The sequence below is a fragment of the Schistocerca piceifrons genome, chromosome 11 (assembly GCF_021461385.2).
Source record: "Schistocerca piceifrons isolate TAMUIC-IGC-003096 chromosome 11, iqSchPice1.1, whole genome shotgun sequence".
In the NCBI taxonomy this organism is placed as follows: Eukaryota; Metazoa; Arthropoda; class Insecta; order Orthoptera; family Acrididae; genus Schistocerca; species Schistocerca piceifrons.
In genome coordinates, this window is record NC_060148.1 from 26510765 (window position 1) to 26531247 (window position 20483).

General features: G+C 43.3%; 1 protein-coding gene across 1 annotated transcript in view; it reads right to left on the bottom strand.

The window, feature by feature from the left end:
* Positions 1–20483, bottom strand: part of LOC124720254 (activated Cdc42 kinase-like) — a 390360-nt gene that overhangs the window by 77046 nt on the left and 292831 nt on the right. Inside the window, exons 17-19 of the mRNA XM_047245572.1 lie at positions 8223–8348; positions 8085–8177; positions 381–745 (exon numbers count right to left, since the gene is read on the bottom strand). Of these exons, the coding sequence (XP_047101528.1) occupies positions 381–745; positions 8085–8177; positions 8223–8348 (584 nt within the window). The remainder of the gene's footprint in view (positions 1–380; positions 746–8084; positions 8178–8222; positions 8349–20483) is intronic.

Consider the following 20483-nt stretch of genomic DNA (forward strand, 5'->3'; position numbering starts at 1 on the left):
CCGAAGCACCTAGAACCGCTCGGCCACCGCAGCCGGCTCGACCAGTTTCCACAGGTGCTTATGACACTAATATGCCAACAGACAAATAGCTTTGCCACTTACCAGCCGCAGCACCCTAACAGTGTGCCTTTTGCTAATACTGCTCATATCAGTGAATTTCCGCATTTGTGCCCTGTATCTTCGCTATAATGACTACCCGTATGTCTCTCTTCCACTTACATTCTTTGCTTACCGCGTCACGTACCTGCGGCACTGGTAGGTGGCATTCGACCTCACAGTGGCCAGTGGTTATAACGGTTTGACTCAGTGTAAATGACAAGCGGTGCACTCGACATACACCGTGCTGCTACACCGGTGCGGAGTGCTAAAGCAACACTCACCTGCCCGTCCTATCAGCGTCGGCCGTCGTCTCTGTCGCCACCTGCCCGTTCCGAGGTGGCTCCGACGTGTCACCGCCATCCTCCTCCTCCGCCTCGTCGAGCCGCGGGGGCGGCGAGTGACCCCGCCGTTGTAGCTGTGGTGACAGTCGGTCGCGATCGTCCGCCCCCTCGTCGGAGTCGACACTGCCGAGGCGTGCCAGCGTCCGCGACACGCCCCCGCCGGGGATGATGAGCGGGTGCTTCCGCTGGTGGCGCGGCTTGGAAGGCGCGGGAGGCCGCGAACGGTCGCGCGGTGGGAGCGGGATCGGGTTGGCTCCGTCGCTGGACGTCGGGCTCGGCGACGGTCCCTCGTCCTCCGAGCCAGTCTGCAACTGGCGAGATGGCAGTAGGATACGAGGCTGGAAATGGACAAACTAGACAGCTGGAGAGTCCACCTGCCGCACTTGCGATTTGAGCGCACCTACAGACTAAACTCTCCGGGTGCAACTGACGACCTGCCCTCACAGCTTTACTTCTCCCACTAACTCTCTACCTGTTTCCAAATGTTGCAGGAGATATCATCACAGTGAGTTGAATCGATGCAAAACTCTCCGGCTTTCACCTGCATCAGTTCATTGAAACAGTGAGATGTTTTGACGAGTGTCACGACTGTTACGTTTTTTTGGCTCAGTGGTCGGAATGTCATCTCGGTCGTCTTTATAAAGCCGATAAAGAGTGGCAGGACTAACAGTGGCCTCAAAAAACAGAGGCGGTGGCCAGCAAGTGAGCTGCACCTGTCTCTCGTAACCGAGTCATCCTAGCCGAGATAAATCCAGGCAGGATGTGGGAGTAGAGACCGACTGACCGTAACGGAACAAGTGCGCTCCCCCAGCTCTCACCCGCACTATAGCAAGGGGAGGTGGTGGTCTGCAGTGCTGCATCATTTATATAAACACAGCTGAGACACAGTTTTGACACTACACATATCTACACAGACACTTTCAATAGCACTCACTATGTACGCATATGTATATGTACATTGAGGTGACAAAAGACACAGGACGGCAATATGCACATATACAGATGGCAGCAGTATCGGATACACGAGATATAAAAAGGGCAGTGCATTGCCGGAGCTATCCTTTGTACTGAGATGACTGACGTAGAAAGCTTTCCCACACCACTGTGGCCTTACGATGGGAATTAACAGACTGTGAATGCATAATGGTAGTCGGAGCTAGATGCGTCGGACACAGAGGTACTATAGTACAGCCAGATTAATCTTTAGAGCTGTCAGCAATTTTAAACACAATCTTTAATCCATTAAACTGTATATTCTAACAATGTCTTGTTCATTAGAAGAGTGAAACTGGTCAATAAAAGATACAAAGTACAGTTGTGGCTGTATGCAAAAACTTGTTTTAACCGTCATTCCTCCTGCAGGTAATGCCTGCTCTTTTAGAAAAACTATAGTTATTAATTTTTTTAATATCTGAGAAATAGTTTCAGAACTAAAATTTGACCTGGGCACGATCTATGTGGCGTGTGACCTGCTCGATTTTTGCCAGTTTTGCATTCACTTTGTTGTTTAATGGCACAAGAAGCCAGCACTGCATGGAGCTGTGAGTGAAGGATCACCACCACATTTTAGTTGATAATGGAAGCGAGAATAAAGAAAAATCGAGACACGTTCATAAGATTTGTTGACGTGGAAAAAGCGTAAGCATTCTTATTAAAGTTTTTCACCATCACTAGACAAATACCTGCAAGTTAGCTTGCCCAAAGAAGTCGGTTATAATCGAGTGAGGCCTGCTAATGAAATGAAAATAAAAACTGTGTTTCTTGTTTATTGTTATAAAAAAGATTATATACTATTTTTTTGTGTCAATTTTTGATATAGAGTTTTCGGAGCAATGGCATACAGCAACATACTAAGACAGTGTGCCTGGAAACTTTCCACAGTGTGCACCTGCCTCAGAGTTCCTAACACTCTGGCCAACCCATCATTGAGAGTCGAGGGCTTCGTAACGGTGATTATGATTCCGTGGAAGGGACTCGATGTACAAAAGATTTTTTTTAGAATATCATCATTATTATGCGGGATTTTCGTGTAGCAAGATCTATAAATTCTTACAACTGACAAATAAATGAGTCAAGTTTTCACAAAAGTGTTACCTAAAATAGTTTGAAGTTCATCCACGTAGCTTATTCACAAAGACAGAAAAGAAAATAGAAAGGAAAATCAGTACCAACATTCAGAGAACTGTCACAGCAGTTGTGCTCGTTCCAGAACACATTGACAGTAGATTTTCTTTGTGGCAGGAAGAAGGGAGAGCCCTCTGTAAGTATTAAAATTAGTTCTGCCTCCTTTCTTATTTACTGGCTGTGCCAGTTGAACTTTCCAATCATTCAAATTTTTCTCACCTGTAATTACTATTAGGTTGGTGCACATATGTTCATATCATTTTTGTTTTGCATGTTGGTATTCCAGTTGCTGTGAGTTTGTTATTCGATTGTCGTTTTTTATTTGCAGTTCACTGTTGCTATTTAAGTGTATATATTGTCATTTTGTCACCTGGAGATAGTGAGTGGAGCTGTGGCTAGAAATGTAGTGCCACACAGAGAAACCGGCACAATTCCCACATGCACAATTCCCACATATTCTTAACACCGACATATTCTTCTGCTCGAATTAAATATAGGGCTGACAGCAGTGGAGACAGCCAGAAACATTTCCACCATGTATGGGGATAATGCCATTGTACGGAACATGGCAAGAAAATGGTTTTTGCATTTTAACAAGGATAGCTTTGACACTAGTGACAACATTTGCATACAATGGGGAAGGTTCAAAAATCATGTGTATGGGTACTGCATGTTCTAAGCCAACATCACAAAAATTAGCAGGTGGCCATATGAGCAACTCTGCTTCCTCATCATCCACTGCCTTGCCAACAACATTGACCATTCCTATTACTGATGATGAGAAATGGCATCTTTTTGGTCCACAGCTCGTGGTCTTGCGGTGGTGTTCTCGCTTCCCGAGCGCGGGGTCCCAGGTTCGATTCCCAGTGGGGTCAGGAATTTTCACGTGCCTCGAGATGATTGGGTGTTGTTGAGTCGTCATCATCATCATCTTCGTCGTCGTCGTCGTCGTCGTCGTCATCGTCATCGTCATCGTCGTCGTCGTCGTCGTCGTCGTCGTCGTCATCGTCATCATCGTCGTCATCATCGTAGTCATCGTCCATCCCCATTACGGTTGGAGGAAGGCAATGGCAAACCACCTCCACTAGGACCTTGCCTAGTACAGCGGTGTGGGTCTCCTGCATCGCCTCCTACGTTCTGTAAAGGACTATGGGACTTCATCATCATGATCAATCATCCTAAAATAAGGATAAGAAAGGAATGGCTGAATCCAAACAAATCAGCAAGTCCCGGTACAATGACCAGCGCACATCCACAAAAGATGAAGTTACACATTTGGTGGAACAGCGATGATGTGGTGTATTATGAATTGCTTCTCCCAAGTGTAGCAGGGTGTCTACGTGGGCAAGGAAAAAAAATTCCCGGATTTTGCGGGTAAAAATACTCTTTCTACCGAGCGAAAATACAGTTTTTCCGTGTTAAGTGACCGTATACTATTCCTTGGCACTGTAAAACTCATCAATCCTTTGAATGTTTATGGTTTTATATACCGACGTAGAATTTCCCGCCACTTTAGAAAACGAAACTCAAGGGGGAAAAAAATACGTTTTGAAACACCTCTGATGTGCAGCAATATGTACGCTGCACATTTTTGCATTACGAAGGTATGAATTCTAATTCCACCAAATACTGCACGTTACTTTTTGAAGCACTGAAATCAAGATTGCGAAGCGCTCATAACTCATGTCACGTGATCTCGCCAGCTGATGACGGTATAAGCCACGTGATGTAGTCAGCCAATAGCAATATCACTCTTAAGTAGCGCGAAAACACAAATAAGAAAAGTTAATGGTTTAAATTAATATACATAGCATTCGCATATAATATTGGTCTGAAACATTAATAAGCTGGAAGAGAAGCTAAGCTTCCACATGTAATGTTGATCTTTTCTGCGCGTGATACACTTTAAAGATGCATCACACAAATGTGCCAGTAAAATTTTTAATAACGACGTAAATGTGTGATCTTCTGAGCTCCAAATTCTTCTAAATGACCGCCCTCAAAGAACTGAATTTTAAATGAGAGTCAAACACTTTGTTATTTGAGAAATTCATCGTACATTCTCGCACATAGTTCATCTCGCGTAAAAGGAAATTAGCTTTTAATGTATGTAACGCTTTTCAAACCACCGTTCGCAATATTTTCCCGCTACCTGTTAGAAATAGGTTCGTTTCAGCAGTTGCAAGAGAGCGCCAGATAACAGTCGTCACCGCGCAATGATGCAGGAAGCCCATATGTTCGTACGTGTAAAACATTAAAAGATCTTACATTATGTCATAAAACAAAAGACATCAAAGGATACTTCAAGAGCATCGGAATTTCGAGAACCATACTAAAATGCATAATTCGACTTAAAGTGCTCATTCGTATGTCCAGATTCGGATGTACATTTTCTTGGAGTACCAGTATTGTATTATCACATGTTTGGTTCTTTATTATGGCATAATGTCATACGTACACTTGAAATCAGCGAACAGTTGAAACCAGCTAACAGTGTGAAATTAAACAGTTCGTTTCAAATACACTGACTGCCTCAGCAGAAAAGATTAATAAAGGCCAAATCTCTTTAGCAAACCGACAAAGATAACTTCATTGTTCTGCAAGGCGATTAATGCTTGACTGTCAGAAAAGTGGAAATAAAATCTGAAACAAATGACATATTTCAGCCATCTGTAATTATGCGAATGTATTTTAATTCATTTGATAACTTCCGGCCGCAAAAATCCATTTGTTCTCATTTAACGTGAGAGCAATAAACGAAGAGGAAACAACAAAACCACTGAACGTAAACACAGGTCACGTGGAGACGACCCACCTCCCCACCACAACTCAGACTGCTTTGTGCATCAGGCCCAGATTTACTATATTTCCGAACCGGGGCAATATTAGGTAGTGGCGCCAAGCCACACTTCTGTAACAAGAAGCGGGAGAAGGTTCTACTCATACGTGACAACTATGCATGCACAAGAGCCCGCCCGCAACTGCTCAAAGGAATCTAATTTAAACAGTTGTCACGTCACACTCATCGGACGCAATTTGTTGTTATGAAGCATTGCATAGTCTTCCAAAAGCCTTTGACACATTTTGCTGTTGGCAGACGCTTGTATGAACACTGTGTTTTGTTGCTGTATACGGCGCATTTCCTTTGCAACGTAAGTTTATTTTATGGTTTTTCTTTTTCTTCCCTCGTTCATGTTTCGTTGCTGCAGCGTTTGTCTGCAGTAGCGGGGAGTACAGCAATATCTTTTGTTAGAGTATTGGTTCTTACCACTCAAAATCACAAAAATTTAAATGAAAACTAAAATAACGAAAAATTCCCGGAATTGCAAACAATTCCCGGGTTTTTCCCGGTTTTCTCCCGGATGAAAAAATTGTCGGGTTTTTCTCGGATCTCCCGGTTGTCCCGGGTCGTATACACCCAGTGTAGCCATCACTGCTGAGATTTATTGTCAACAACTGAGATGTCTTGTAGAGACATTCCAAGAAGGATGACTGTGGAGGACCCCGTGAAGAGATGCCCACCGGCATTCTGGTACACTGACAGCAAACACTATACAGGAGTTGGATTGGGAAGTCTTCCCGCACCCAGCTTATCCACCTAACACTGCATCCTGAAATTTTCACCTTTTCTGCTCTGTATCAAGGAACCTTCTGTGAACTTCCTTTTCGGATAAAAAAGCGCTCTGAACATAGCTCGACAAGTTCTTCATCTCAAAACCTTGTGATTTCTACAGTTGCAGTATTGAGAAGTTACGCCAGCATTGGCAGACTGCTGTAAACAGTGATGAGACTACATTATTGATGACTTAGAACTCTATTATACAGGGTGTTACAAAAAGGTACGGCCAAACTTTCACGAAACATTCCTCACACACAAATAAAGAAAAGATGTTATGTGGACATGTGTCCGGAAAAGCTTAATTTCCATGTTAGAGCTCATTTCAGTTTCGTCAGTACGTACTGTACTTCCTCGATTCACCGCCAGTTGTCCCAATTGAAGGAAGGTAATATTGACTTCGGTGCTTGTGTTGACATGCGACTCATTGCTCTACAGTACTAGCATCGAGCACATCAGCACGTAGCACCGACAGGTTAGTGTTCATCACGAACGTGGTTTTGCAGTCAGTGCAATGTTTACAAATGCGGAGTTGGCAGATGCCAATTTGATATACGGATTAGCACGGAGCAATAGCCGTGGTGCGGTACGTTTGTATCGAGACAGATTTCCAGAACAAAGGTATCCCGACAGGAAGACGTTTGATGCAATTGATCAGCGTCTTAGGGAGCACGGAACGTTCCAGCCTGTGACTCGCGACTGGGGAAGACCTAGAACGACGAGGACACCTGCAATGGATAAGGAAATTCCTCGTGCAGTTGACGATAACCCTAATGTCAGCGTCAGAGAAGTTGCTGCTGTACAAGGTAACATTGGCCACGTCACTGTATGGAGAGTGCTACGGGAGAACCAGTTGTTTCCGTACCGTGTACAGCGTGTACAAACACTATCAGCAGCTGATTGGCCTCCATGGGTACACTTCTGCAAATGGTTCATCCGACAATGTGTCAATCCTCATTTCAGTGCAAATGTTCTCTTTACAGATGAGGCTTCATTCCGACGTGATCAAATTGTAAATTTTCACAATCGACATGTGTGGTCTGACGAGAATCCGCACGCAATTGTTCAATCACGTCATCGACACAGATTTTCTGTGAACGTTTGGGCAGGCATTGCTGGTGATGTCTCGACTGGGCCCCACGTTCTTCCACCTACGCTCAATGGAGAACGTGTGCCTCTACAAGTACGACACAACATGTAGTTCATGCACGATGGAGCTCCTGCACATTTCAGTTGCAGTGTTCGTACGCTTCTCGACAACAGATTCGGTGACCGACGGATTGATAGAGGTGGACCAATTCCGTGGCCTCCACGCTCTCCTGACCTCAACCCTCTCGACTTTCATTTATGGGGGCATTTGAAAGCTCTCGTCTACGCAACCCCAGTACCAAATGTAGAGACTCTTCTTGCTCATATTGTGGACGGCTGTGATACAATACGCCATTCTCCAGGGCTGCATCAGCGCATCAGGGATTCCGTGCGACGGAGGGTGGATGCATGTATTCTCGCTAACGGAGGACATTTTGAATATTTCCTGTAACAAAGTGTTTGAAGTCACGCTGGTACGTTCTGTTGCTGTGTGTTTCCATTCCACGATTAATGTGATTTGAAGAGAAGTAATAAAATGAGCTCTAACACAGAAAGTAAGCGTTTCCGGACACATGCCCACATAACATATTTTCTCTCTTTGTGTGTGAGGAATGTTTCCTGAAGGTTTGGCCGTACCTTTTTGTAACACCCTGTATGTATCTGTTGTGTTTATTAAACTTGCAGAAAAATGCTATGCATGTGTGTGCCAACCTAATATTAATTTAATGTGGTGACAGGGTACACAAGCATTTAGTTAAGCTATAACCATACTGCGGAATGATACCACAGAAAAGGTGGCAGAAGCCGGCACTCACCTCCCTACTACGAGGTCTCCCCTGCGCCGGGGGCGGAGGCGGTGCTCCGAGGGCCCTGGGCGCCGGCAGCGGCTGCGGCTGCTGCGCCCCCCGCGGGCGCCGCACAGCCACCGGCAGCGGCCCCGACCGCAGCAGCCGCAGCGGGTTGGAACCGGCATCGGCGGAGACCGCACTCGCCACGCCCGGCACCGGCACAGTTACTGCCGCAGCGGGAGCCTCCACCAGCGTCGTGTAGGCGGCACGCGCCTCCTCCGTCAGAGACGACTGCTTACCCCGTACGACGTGGCAAGTGGACGCCACAGTTCGAAGTTGCACCCACCGCGACAACAGTTATTTCCGCAGTAGTGTGTGGGTAACGCGTCGGAGCATACCAGTGTTCGGACACCGCACGTCCGACAGTGGTGACGGTTCCACACGGTTTTTGAGTGCGCACATCAAATATGTAATACAGTTCACATCAAATTATCACAACACGTGGCCACACGAAGTCATATTGCGGAGTTAAGCAACAGAAAATACAGCCGCCATTCCAACAAAAATTACAAATTTTTTTAAAAAAGTAATTTGTATAAAATATTAAACATAATTTTAAGAAACACAGAAAAATTCCAATTGGTATTACAACACAGACAACACATTTTTTCGTTGTTCCATTGGTGAAATGTTGATGACACAAATTACAATTCGAAAATGTTCGGTCGGTACGTATCACAGTCAATTGAGCAACAATTTTTCAGAGATCCGTTTTAAGTGCAGATGAGGCAACAGGAAGTGGTGAATCGTACACCCAGTTTCCACAGCAGCACGAGGTGTACGGCAGAAAGTGCAGCGATGTCGACAGCAGGCGTTCCGCAGCCGGAGGTGTCGCCAGAATCCCGTGCGAGCCAATTTGGAGGAATCGGAGGTTCGGGGAGGAGTAGGAAAGATGGAAATTGCAAAAAAAAAAAAAAAAAAAAAAAAAAAAAAAAAAAAAAAAAAAAAAAAAAAAAAAAGAAACAAAATTCAAAACAAAAAAAAAAAGATAAAAATCAGAAAATGAGAACGAAACAAATTTATGTTGTTGCAGAAAAAGGAAAACAAAAACGAATCAAAAATTTAAAAAAAAGTAAAAATTAAGAACAAAATGAATAGATACAGTATAGACAAGGAGCGTGGCCACACGGTGTACAGCACCATTCGGCCAAAATTGGAGGAAGAGAGAAGAGCAGAAATTGGGGTACAGGGAGGGAAGTCAATGGAAAATTACAAGCTTCTTCAAAATGTGTGCAAAGAGACTGAGAACAAGTATATCTCACCTCAGATTAGTGCCGTGCTGACAAATTTCACCCGTTATAGTTCTACAGTAATAAAACAATGTCCACAATTGATGATCATTCTAGTAAAACTCACTCACCATTCAACCATTTGCCTTACATTTTCAACCTTCGGTCACTCGACAGAGAAAAGTGCCCAGAGTTGTGTAATGTGACATTTCAGATACTCAGACATCCAAGTTGGAAAGCAATTTAGTTCATCTTGCTCTGCACACACGTTAGTTCATACGCTATAAAGGAGTGCACTCAGCTCACACATGTTAACACATACTGTTTAGCACTCCACGTTTATGTATACGTGCAACTCCGTTTGGCTCAATCGGAGTTGTGGTCGGAGTGTCAGCAGGGCACCAGAGGCAAAGAGAATATCCTAGACTAATAATAAGATAAAATCTGCCTCACTGCTTAAGGCAGTCATCTGCACAATATTTAACAAGGAAGTTAAACAATATACGAATCTTGCACAACAATCTACTACGCTGAGAAAATACGCTACTGGTATGAAAGCGTTACATTAATATATTAAATAACGTCTGAGGAATGGGGAAAAGGAATTAATAAAGTCTCAAGCCTAGTATGTGCAAAAAATCATCAAAGCCACTAACAATTTAAAAAAAATGACTATTTTACTTTCAGCAAACTTATGATAATTCTACACAAAATAATTTTCTAAAATTTTAATAAGCCTGTGAACTTGCACAGGAAGACTAAAACAATTGGCAAGCCACGTTCTGTGTAACTGACCACACAACAACACATTTCATGCATGGGAAAGTTTCTATAAAGAAAGAAAAAGATGAGCTCTCAAAACTATTTAGCAATTCAGTACCACTAATTATCAAAATGTAATTTAACAGTATGACACACTACTTATTTCTAGGTACAATCCAAAGGAATCACAATGTCTACTTTGCAGATGCCACTACAAGGATTTTATTACTACATTTGTTTACCTACTACAACCAAACACTAAAGGAGTTTGTTATTCCCAGTTAGTGTGAACAAAAAAGTGTAATATGGCTTCACAGTTCTGGCCAACAGAAACTGTTTTCTCATGAAACGAAACTGAAACAATGTCTGAAAAGGATGGAGATTTGGGCACGACCTGGAAACGAATGCAGGCACTTCCTTTTCTACAAGCTGTGCACGCAGTTCAATAGGTAGCTCCATGAGACTAATAATCTGCAAATGCAATAGCATTTGTTATTGTAAGACGATCCCCTTGCTCATTTGCAAAGAGAAAATGAATGATAAAATGGTGCCGTACTGTTTCTGCTAAGTTAAAAATTTCCAAATGTAAAACAAGCAATGGCATGCTGCTTTCATGTGGATACACCGACAGAGATGGCAACCAACCACAGTTTCAAGCAGCGGGGCATTGCAGAACGTGTAGGTATACAGACAGTACCCTCGTTATTGGCTGCATTACAATGGGCATGCATTCTGGAAGAAGTCAAACATTCTGAGCAAACTGTTTACATTCTACACAGACAACTGTAAATGTTTTTTCAATTCCCAGAGGTACAGAGTTAGTGAGCTGAACTAAATATAAATCTTGTAGAAGATTAATAAAGGTATTTACTCTGAATGACATAAAAAAAGGAAGATCTATTGGTGTGAATCTGCATTTTACCAAGCCCAAGAGCAGCAAAAATTATGCTTAACATCCCAGCTAGATTAAACCCCAGTTCGGAGCATGACCATAACCGAGATTTACACTCTCCTCACTCAATTTCCTGCATCCCACAGCTCGACCCAAAGGCATCCACCCCAGCGAGGCGGCACAGTGGTTAAAGGACTCGACGGGTCGTAAGGAGGAAGAAAGGAAGGAGAATTAAGGTTTAAAGTCCCATCAATGGTGTGGTCATTAGCATACGAGCACAGGCTTAGATCAGTGGAAAGAAACTGACAGTGTCTTCGTCAACGCTACCACATGGCAATTGGACAAATGGATTCTGGAGAGCCACACAAAACCTACCCCTGGAGTTTCTAAATGACAACGCAGTTTGACAAGTGGTAGAATTTGTAACCTTTATTTGTGTTGCTGCAGTTTTAGCTGTCCGCCCATTTTTAAATTGATAAAGTTTAGTTTTTCCCCTCCTTCCTTGCCGGCACCCTTTATCGAGCCGACGGTGTGTCGGAATTGGTAAGATGCACCTCCAGTTTCACAGTGAACCAACCATACCTGTACATAGACTAGCGTTAGCAATGGTTTCACCAATCCTTAGGGCATTATGAAACTAGTGCTGCTGGTCTGCCCTCCAGGGGAGAAATCTGTCTACCTATTCTGTCTGTGTGCAGTGTAATTGCACGGTGAAAAATAACATCATTTTTCAAAGTTATTTTAATTCTTTTGGGCCTGCAGCATTATATATTACTTTTAAGAACATTATACATATATTAAGGTTAAAAAATTCTGCTATGTTCAAAGACTTTTTAATAAAATGTGATTTTCTGGTGCTAAAAATCCCTTCGTCTCAATCGTCATTATCAAGTTATTTCCAAAACACAATATTAACACTGTTGCTGTCTAATAGCTTGTATTGCTGTGTACTGCAGATGAAATTTTTATTCTATAGACACTGGTACGTGAAGTATCAGCAATGGAATTTGTTGTCAATCAATATATGATAAGATCAATTCAATATTTTCATAAACTTTACAGCTGCCAAACTTACAAAATTCTTACTGAATAGTGACCAGCAACAAATTCCACTACTGCCAAACTTCAGAAAATATTAAATAGGACTTACCCAGTATTAATCAGCAATCACATATCTAGAGAATAACAATTTTGTCTGTACTACACCTTCACTATGCAGCAATACAAGCTATTAAATAGCAACAGCATTAATGATGCATTATGGAAATAGCTTGATAATGGCTGTGGAGGCGAAATTAAATTAAAGCACCATAAAATAACATCTCAATAAAACGTCTCTGAATATAGCAGTATTTTGCCTTACTATGCACATAATGTTTTTCAAAGTGTGTAACTAATGCAAGATGTGGGTGCCAACCCGGTATTTACCTAATTTGATGTGGAAAACTGCCTAAAAACCACATCCTGACTTGCCAGCACACCGAGCTCTGTCACTGACCTGCAAGATAGGTTTTATCTGGGGCCAGAGTGCCTTCCTATGTCCTGGACTTGGGTGGTTTTAAATGAGCTCAAATAGCTGGCCCAGTTTTAAATGCCTGAACTAAAGCAACAAAATTAACAGATATTTTGATATGCCAGGTTGTGGGTAGTGTTGCTGCATACTAGAGGAAAAATCTGAGGGTTGTTTTTGACACTGAGTAATTTTTGACAACCCATCTTCCAATGGAACTAGTTTTAGTCAAATGTTCAAATGTGGCCCAACATCAGAAACTGCAATTACACAAAGTTTATATAGTCAACCAGTTGTCGAGCCATGTTGTCACTAAGAAAATTCATTGTTGATGGGGACCCACATGCCGCAAAATTACTAAACATGCGTGTCCAGTTTGGATTTGAACAGGCACCCTCTGGAACACGACTCGAGTTTATCAACACAATGCCAGTTTGCATTCACGGAAGAGGCATTAAAATATGTCTCCAGCCTTCCAGGTTTAGGTTTTCTGTGGATTCTTCAGAAATGAGCAGGAATGGTGGACAATGCATGCAGAACACACGCAGTTTGTATTCTTTCTTCTTGTCCTTTTTCCCTCCAAAGGTCGTGTTCCATATCTAATGCCATCTTCGTGGACACATTGTTACACCCTAATCTTTGTTTAATCAAACACACATTTGATACCTTTGCTCCATGACTGTATGTTCAAAAAATATATAAAAATACAATGTAACAAGTCACTACGTTTAAAAGTTTTTTTCCCTTCATTTAATGTGCGTTTTGGAGGCTTTGCTTGGACATCAGGTAAAACCTCCAGTATTCAGTTGAGGTGCATTACACTAGTGCCACCAATGATGTCAAAATATCTAAAACATTTTAAAATGATCATTTTGATTTCCTCACGCTTTTTTGGTAGTTGGGTATGGTTCCCATAGACAAAAAGCATTCTGCAATTAAAGAAATAAACTTAAAACATCCTATAGATGTTTTAACATAAGAGATGTGGAAAGAGAATTACAGGCTGTAGGTATATAAATGAAGGAATTATAGTTTTAACTTTCAAAAAGAAAAGAAAACACTTGACCGTCATTGCAGTACATGCATCTAACAGCAGCAAACAAGAGGAGTCTATAGATTTCTGTGACAAACTGCGCTCAGTTTTGGAAAAGTATAACAATAAGCACGAAATAAGATTGACAGAAGATTTAAAAACAAGAGTATGGAATATACATGTTCACAAAGATGCTGGCGACAGCAGGAGCAGACATGATAAATGGAAGATTGCTTAATGATTTTGTTTCTTTTAACAAACTAAAGATAATCAACACTTTCTTCTGCAAAAAAGATATTCATAAGTTCATACAGTTAGCATGAGTATTTAAGCCTCCTATTGAATACATTGAACTTTAAAGTTGGATCAGTTTGGATTCCCGAGAAATGTAGGAACACATGAGGTAATACTGACCCTACAACTTTTAATAGAAAATAGGTTCAGGAAAGACAAACCTAAGTAGCATTTGTAGACTTAGAGAAAGTTTTTAACAGTGTTGACTGGAATATTCTCTTTCAATTCTAATAATGGTGGGAGTAAAATACAGTGAATGAAAGGCTATTTGCAGTTTGTACAATAACCACATGGCAGTTGTAAGAGTCAAGGGGCTCAAAAGGGAAGCAGTGGTTTAGAAGGGAGTGAGACAGGATTGTAGCCTATCCCTGATGCTATTCAATCTGTATATTGAGCAAGGAGTAAAGGAAACAAAAGAAAAATCAAACAATGGAAAATCCAGGATGGAATGAAGATAAAGAAAAATTTTGAATAGGAATTAAAAGTCCAGGGAGAAGAAACAAAAACTTTGAGGTTTCCCAATGAGATTGTAATTCTGTCAGAGATAGCAAAGGTCTAGGAAGAGCAGCTGAATGGAATGGACAGTGTCTTGAAAGGAAGACGTAACACGAACATAAAAAAAAGCAAAATTAGGATAATGGAACATAGTTGAATGCTGAGGGAATTAGATTAGGAAATGAGACAGTTAAAGTAGGAGATGAATTTCGCTATTTCGGAAGCAAAATGACTGATGATGGTCAAAGTAGGGAGGCTATAAAATGTGCACAGGCAATGGCAAGAAAAGATTTTCTGAAGGAGAGAAATTTGTTAACATTGAGTATAGATTAAAGTGTCAGGAAGTCATTTCTGAAAGTATTTGTTTGGAGTGCAGCCATGTATGGAAGTGAAACATGTACAATAAATAGTTTAGACAAGAAGAGAATAGAAGCTCTTGAAATGTGGTGCTATTTAAGAATGTTGAAGATTATATAGGTAGACCACGCAACTAATGAGGAGGTACTGAATACAATTAGGGAGTGTGAGAAATTTGTGGTACAATGTTACTAAATGAATGGATCAGTTGGTAGGGCACATTCTGAGGCATCAGAGGAACACCAGTTTAGTACTGGAGGGGAGCATGGGGAGGGGGGGAGACCAAGAGGTGAATACAGTAAGCAGATTCAGAGAGATATAGGTTGCAGTAGTTACTCGGAGATGATGAGGCTTGCACAGGATAGAGTAGCATGGTCAGCTGCATCAAACCAGTCTTTCGACAGAAGACCACAACAATAACAGCTTTAAAGGAAAATTGGAAGGATTGTAAAAATACAGAAACTGCAGTTAAGAAAGCACTGAAGAAGCACTGGGAAAAAGATATGAAGGAAAGCAAATCAAGCAGCAAAAGGAGCTTGTCATGAATCTTGCGATAGGTTCAAAAGCTTCATAGAAGATTCACAAAAGGCAAATGACAGCTTATAAAGTTATGAAACTGCTCAGTCAAGAAGAAAAAGAAGCTACTCGAATAAATAACATACAACAAGCAAAATCAATAGAACATTATAGGAACTCATGGTGTAAAGAAACATGCTCCACAGAGAATAAAGAGGATGAAACTGAAATAGGATCAGTAGATGATTTATGTATGGATGAATTAAGAGAAGTTATCAGCACTGTAAAGAATAGGGAAGCTACTGCTATGGATGGCATAAATACTGAACTGCACATTATTATATTTATTTTAATATGTGCTGGAGAAATACGGCTATTCCAGAAGCATGGTTACATGCAAAGGTAATATTGTTTAAAGAAGGAGATAGCAATAATTATGAGAACTATAGAAGAATTAGCTTACTGGACACAGCATATAGAGTTTATGCAAGAATAGTGAGCAACAAATTACATGTTATAGATTAGACTTTATTAGGCGAAGAACAAATGTGATTTCGGAGGGGCAGATCAAGAACGGATGCAGCATTTGTAATTAAATTAATCAAAAAATGGAGAGTACAATAGGGAAACCCATTCAGCATTCAAGGAATGTAGTAATGTTGAAAGAAAGAAAGAAAGAAAGAAACTGTGGAGAATTATGAGGGAAAGAAGATACACACAACTCCCCATAAATGTTTTACAAAGTCTGTAAAACAAAGAAACATAATTTTAGGTGTAACTGACACTCTTAACACAGCCTATAGCCACAAACAAAGGAGTCAGACACGGATGCAGCATTTCACCCACACTTTTTAAGGTTTATTTAGATGATGCAATCCAGAAATGAAAGAAAATATTTGGCAGGGTAATTCAATTAACAGTAATTCCCGCTTCAGTTACCTTTATATGCAGATGACACCACACTGCTGGTGGAGAATATAGATGGCCTACAAACGGGAATACATTTATTAGCCAAGATTTGTGAAGAGTGTCATTTGATGACTTCAGAAGACAAGATCAAACTGATGGCCTTTCATGACATACGAGTATTAAGTTATTCGGGATAATTTTTTATTGAGCGATTTTGCTCAATTTAACAAGAGCATCATCAGAAAGTGTGGAATTTACAGTGCCTTCTCTCACTGCATAGAAACATGAAGAAGACAGAGGAGAGATTAACAAAATTTGCAAATATATATGGGAAAAATAAACAAATGTCTCAACAACAAACTGAGGAAACAAAACAAGACAATGACAGTTGCAATACTTAGTTATGAAGTGAATCATGGGTTATATATAAATGCCAAGGAAGTAGCATACAAGCAACAGAGATGAGATTTCTAAGAGCAGCAATGTGATACACAAGAGCTGACATGTTTTAAAATTCAGAAATTAGGCAAGAACAGAATATATTTAATCTTTTTAATAAAATACAAGAAAATACGGGAAACTAGAATGAACATCTTGAAAGGAATAGTGGAGAAAGACTGTCTTTACAGATAAGAAACTTGAAGACAGTTGGGAGAAATCAAGGAAGACCGAGGAAGCAATGGGTATCATAACAAGCAAAACAAGAAAAAGGCATTATGCTTGCACTGACGATCACAATGATGATACCAGTTTGATGTTATTGCTTTCCCAGGTGCAATGCATCTCAACTCAACACCAAAAGTGCCACATGAAAACTGAGCTAAGACTCCAAAGTGCACCTTAAACGGAGGGAAAAAACTTTGAAATATAGTGACTTTATTATGTCGGGTTTTCATCTTTATGCCAATTTTTATTCCCCCAAAAATTTAATCTGCATAAATCTCTGCATTACTTTCTCATACAATTTACCAGCTTGCCGGAATAGCACCAGTGGTAAGGATGAAATAGCAGAAGGTTGGGTTGGGTTTCAGAACAAGTCAGTTCCTCTGAATCAGAGTTTGGAGGGAAACTAACTTCCACAATAGGTGAAATGGATGAGGCATACGGAAGGGGTGAAGTTCCCAAGGCAGCCATCTACGTAATATTTGTATGTAAAGGATTAATTATTAACTTTTCCTGATTTGATGCTTGGAGACTGGCTAAACAGAGAGACACATGTGTTTGAGTACAACAGTCTTTACCTTCAGAAGTTTTATTTTTTCCTCACATTTTCTCAATTAGACCAGACACCCAGTCAGGAATGAATATTTCAAACTACACTCCTGGAAATTGAAATAAGAACACCGTGAATTCATTGTCCCAGGAAGGGGAAACTTTATTGACACATTCCTGGGGTCAGATACATCACATGATCACACTGACAGAACCACAGGCACATAGACACAGGCAACAGAGCATGCACAATGTCGGCACTAGAACATTGTATATCCACCTTTCGCAGCAATGCAGGCTGCTATTCTCCCATGGAGACGATCGTAGAGATGCTGGATGTAGTCCTGTGGAACGGCTTGCCATGCCATTTCCACCTGGCGCCTCAGCTGGACCAGCGTTCGTGCTGGACGTGCAGACCGCGTGAGACGACGCTTCATCCAGTCCCAAACATGCTCAATGGGGGACAGATCCGGAGATCTTGCTGGCCAGGGTAGTTGACTTACACCTTCTAGAGCACGTTGGGTGGCACGGGATACATGCGGACGTGCATTGTCCTGTTGGAACAGTAAGTTCCCTTGCCGGTCTAGGAATGGTAAAACGATGGGTTCGATGACGGTTTGGATGTACCGTGCACTATTCAGTGTCCCCTCGACGATCACCAGTGGTGTACGGCCAGTGTAGGAGATCGCTCCCCACACCATGATGCCGGGTGCTGGCCCTGTGTGCCTCGGTCGTATGCAGTCCTGATTGTGGCGCTCACCTGCACGGCGCCAAACACGCATACGACCATCATTGGCACCAAGGCAGAAGCGACTCTCATCGCTGAAGACGACACGTCTCCATTCGTCCCTCCATTCACGCCTGTCGCGACACCACTGGAGGTGGGCTGCACGATGTTGAGGCGTGAGCGGAAGACGGCCTAACGGTGTGCGGGACCGTAGCCCAGCTTCATGGAGACGGTTGCGAATGGTCCTCGCCGATACCCCAGGAGCAACAGTGTCCCTAATTTGCTGGGAAGTGGCGGTGCGGTCCCCTACGGCACTGCGTAGGATCCTACGGTCTTGGCGTGCATCCGTGCGTCGCTGCGGTCCGGTCCCAGGTCGACGGGCACGTGCACCTTCCGCCGACCACTGGCGACAACATCGATGTACTGTGGAGACCTCACGCCCCACGTGTTGAGCAATTCGGCGGTACGTCCACCCGGCCTCCCGCATGCCCACTATACGCCCTCGCTCAAAGTCCGTCAACTGCACATACGGTTCACGTCCACGCTGTCGCGGCATGCTACCAGTGTTAAAGACTGCGATGGAGCTCCGTATGTCACGGCAAACTGGCTGACACTGACGGCGGCGGTGCACAAATGCTGCGCAGCTAGCGCCATTTGACGGCCAACACCGCGGTTCCTGGTGTGTCCGCTGTGCCGTGCGTGTGATCATTGCTTGTACAGCCCTCTCGCAGTGTCCGGAGCAAGTATGGTGGGTCTGACACACCGGTGTCAATGTGTTCTTTTTTCCATTTCCAGGAGTGTATAATTGAGTCCCCACAGTTGAAAATCAGGCGATAGGTGCTGGCAGATTTTAAACAATGAGGACAGTACTGCATAGTTCGATCGGTAGTTGAGGTTCCAGATTAAGGTTCTGGTCTGTCAGGAAGTTTGGAGCCAACACATATTCTGATGCAGAGTGGAAGACTCGTTCCAAAACAATCTCTTAGGCTGCTGCTAAGCCGTTTTTCTGCAACATCCTTTCTTTGAGGGTGCTACTCTTGCAAGTATGTGGGAGTACTACTGTGAGGTTTGGAAACCAGGGGAAGAGGCACTCGTGGGAATAAAGTTTGAGAGTGGGTCACAGGTCATACCCAGATAGCTCAGTCAGTAAGAGGATCATCTGTGAAAGGCAAGGGTCTCGGTCCGAGACCCAGGCTGGCACACAATTTTCATTAGACAAAAAAATTAAGACGAAATGACTGTGCTACGAGAGACCGAGAGCCCGGGGAAAGTTCAATAGCGGTAACCCGCATTGAAAATAGCAAAATCGTCGGTGAATTCCGGGTAGCCGACACTGACTGATGTGGAAGAGCCCGTGGTGGTCAGGGAGAGAGTGGACGACGAAGAGGGCCTCTCTGGGACGTGCCTCACTGCAACTGTGACGTCCGACAGTGCTGCCGGGACGGTGGGGACGCGTCGCAGGTACGGGGTCAGGTCCCAAGGCTCCGAGCCGTCCCACGAGGAGGAGGAAGTTGACGAAGAGGACGAGGTGGTGGAAGGTGGGTGGGGAAACTCCGAGCCCAGCAGTGGGACCACTCTCCTGCTTCCACTACCGGTCTCTCTCCTCTCTCTTCCTCTCCCTCTGGGAAAACTTTTCGGTATTCCACTAATTAAACTTTCCGGGGAACTAATTTCGCAAGTCGTTCCCGGTGAGGTACCGTCTCGCATCGGTGAAGCCGGTTTTCCCAGATACCTACCACAATCTGCTGTGTCACTGTGATAACTACTGAATACTAGGGTGTTGGCAGCTCCCGGTACATGGACAACTCTTTCTGAAAACACCTGGGTAAGGCTGTTATTGGGAATAGGAGAAGCATTTGCTTCGGAAGCCTCGTTCACTTTAGAATACGTGCGGAAGAGCGTGCTGTCGTTCCGGTCGTGTCCCTCCGTTTGTGTACCCTGAGAGAACTCACTCACCGGTTGGCACTGAATGCTGTAGGAAGTCGACTCCTCACGTGAGGAGCTCTGTCCGCAGTTTCTCACACCGAGCGGCGTTTCGCACCGAGCATCACACGAATACCCCACGGCTAGCTTCGGCCAGTACAAGCCGTCGAGAATTCCCGAACTTACATAATTGCCCACATCTCGGCAGCCTCCCGACAGGTGTGGTGCGTCAAAAGGATCTCGTGCACCGCCGTGAATTTGTCTTTCAAATGCCCCGTCCCAGTTTCTCGTGTGACGCTCTCCGTATGCACCACATTCGACCGAGGCCAGCCGGGTGTCTCTCGTACGAATACGTTCGCCGCACGAATTAGTATCGAACGGTGAGGAGTGACTCCTCGCCCTGCCGAGCAGCCCGTCCTCGCTACACCTCTGCAGCCCCGATTCGGAAGGACGGACTTCCCAGGGGGCACAGTTCCCTCCGGAAGCTCCTCTACGGTCGGCACTCTC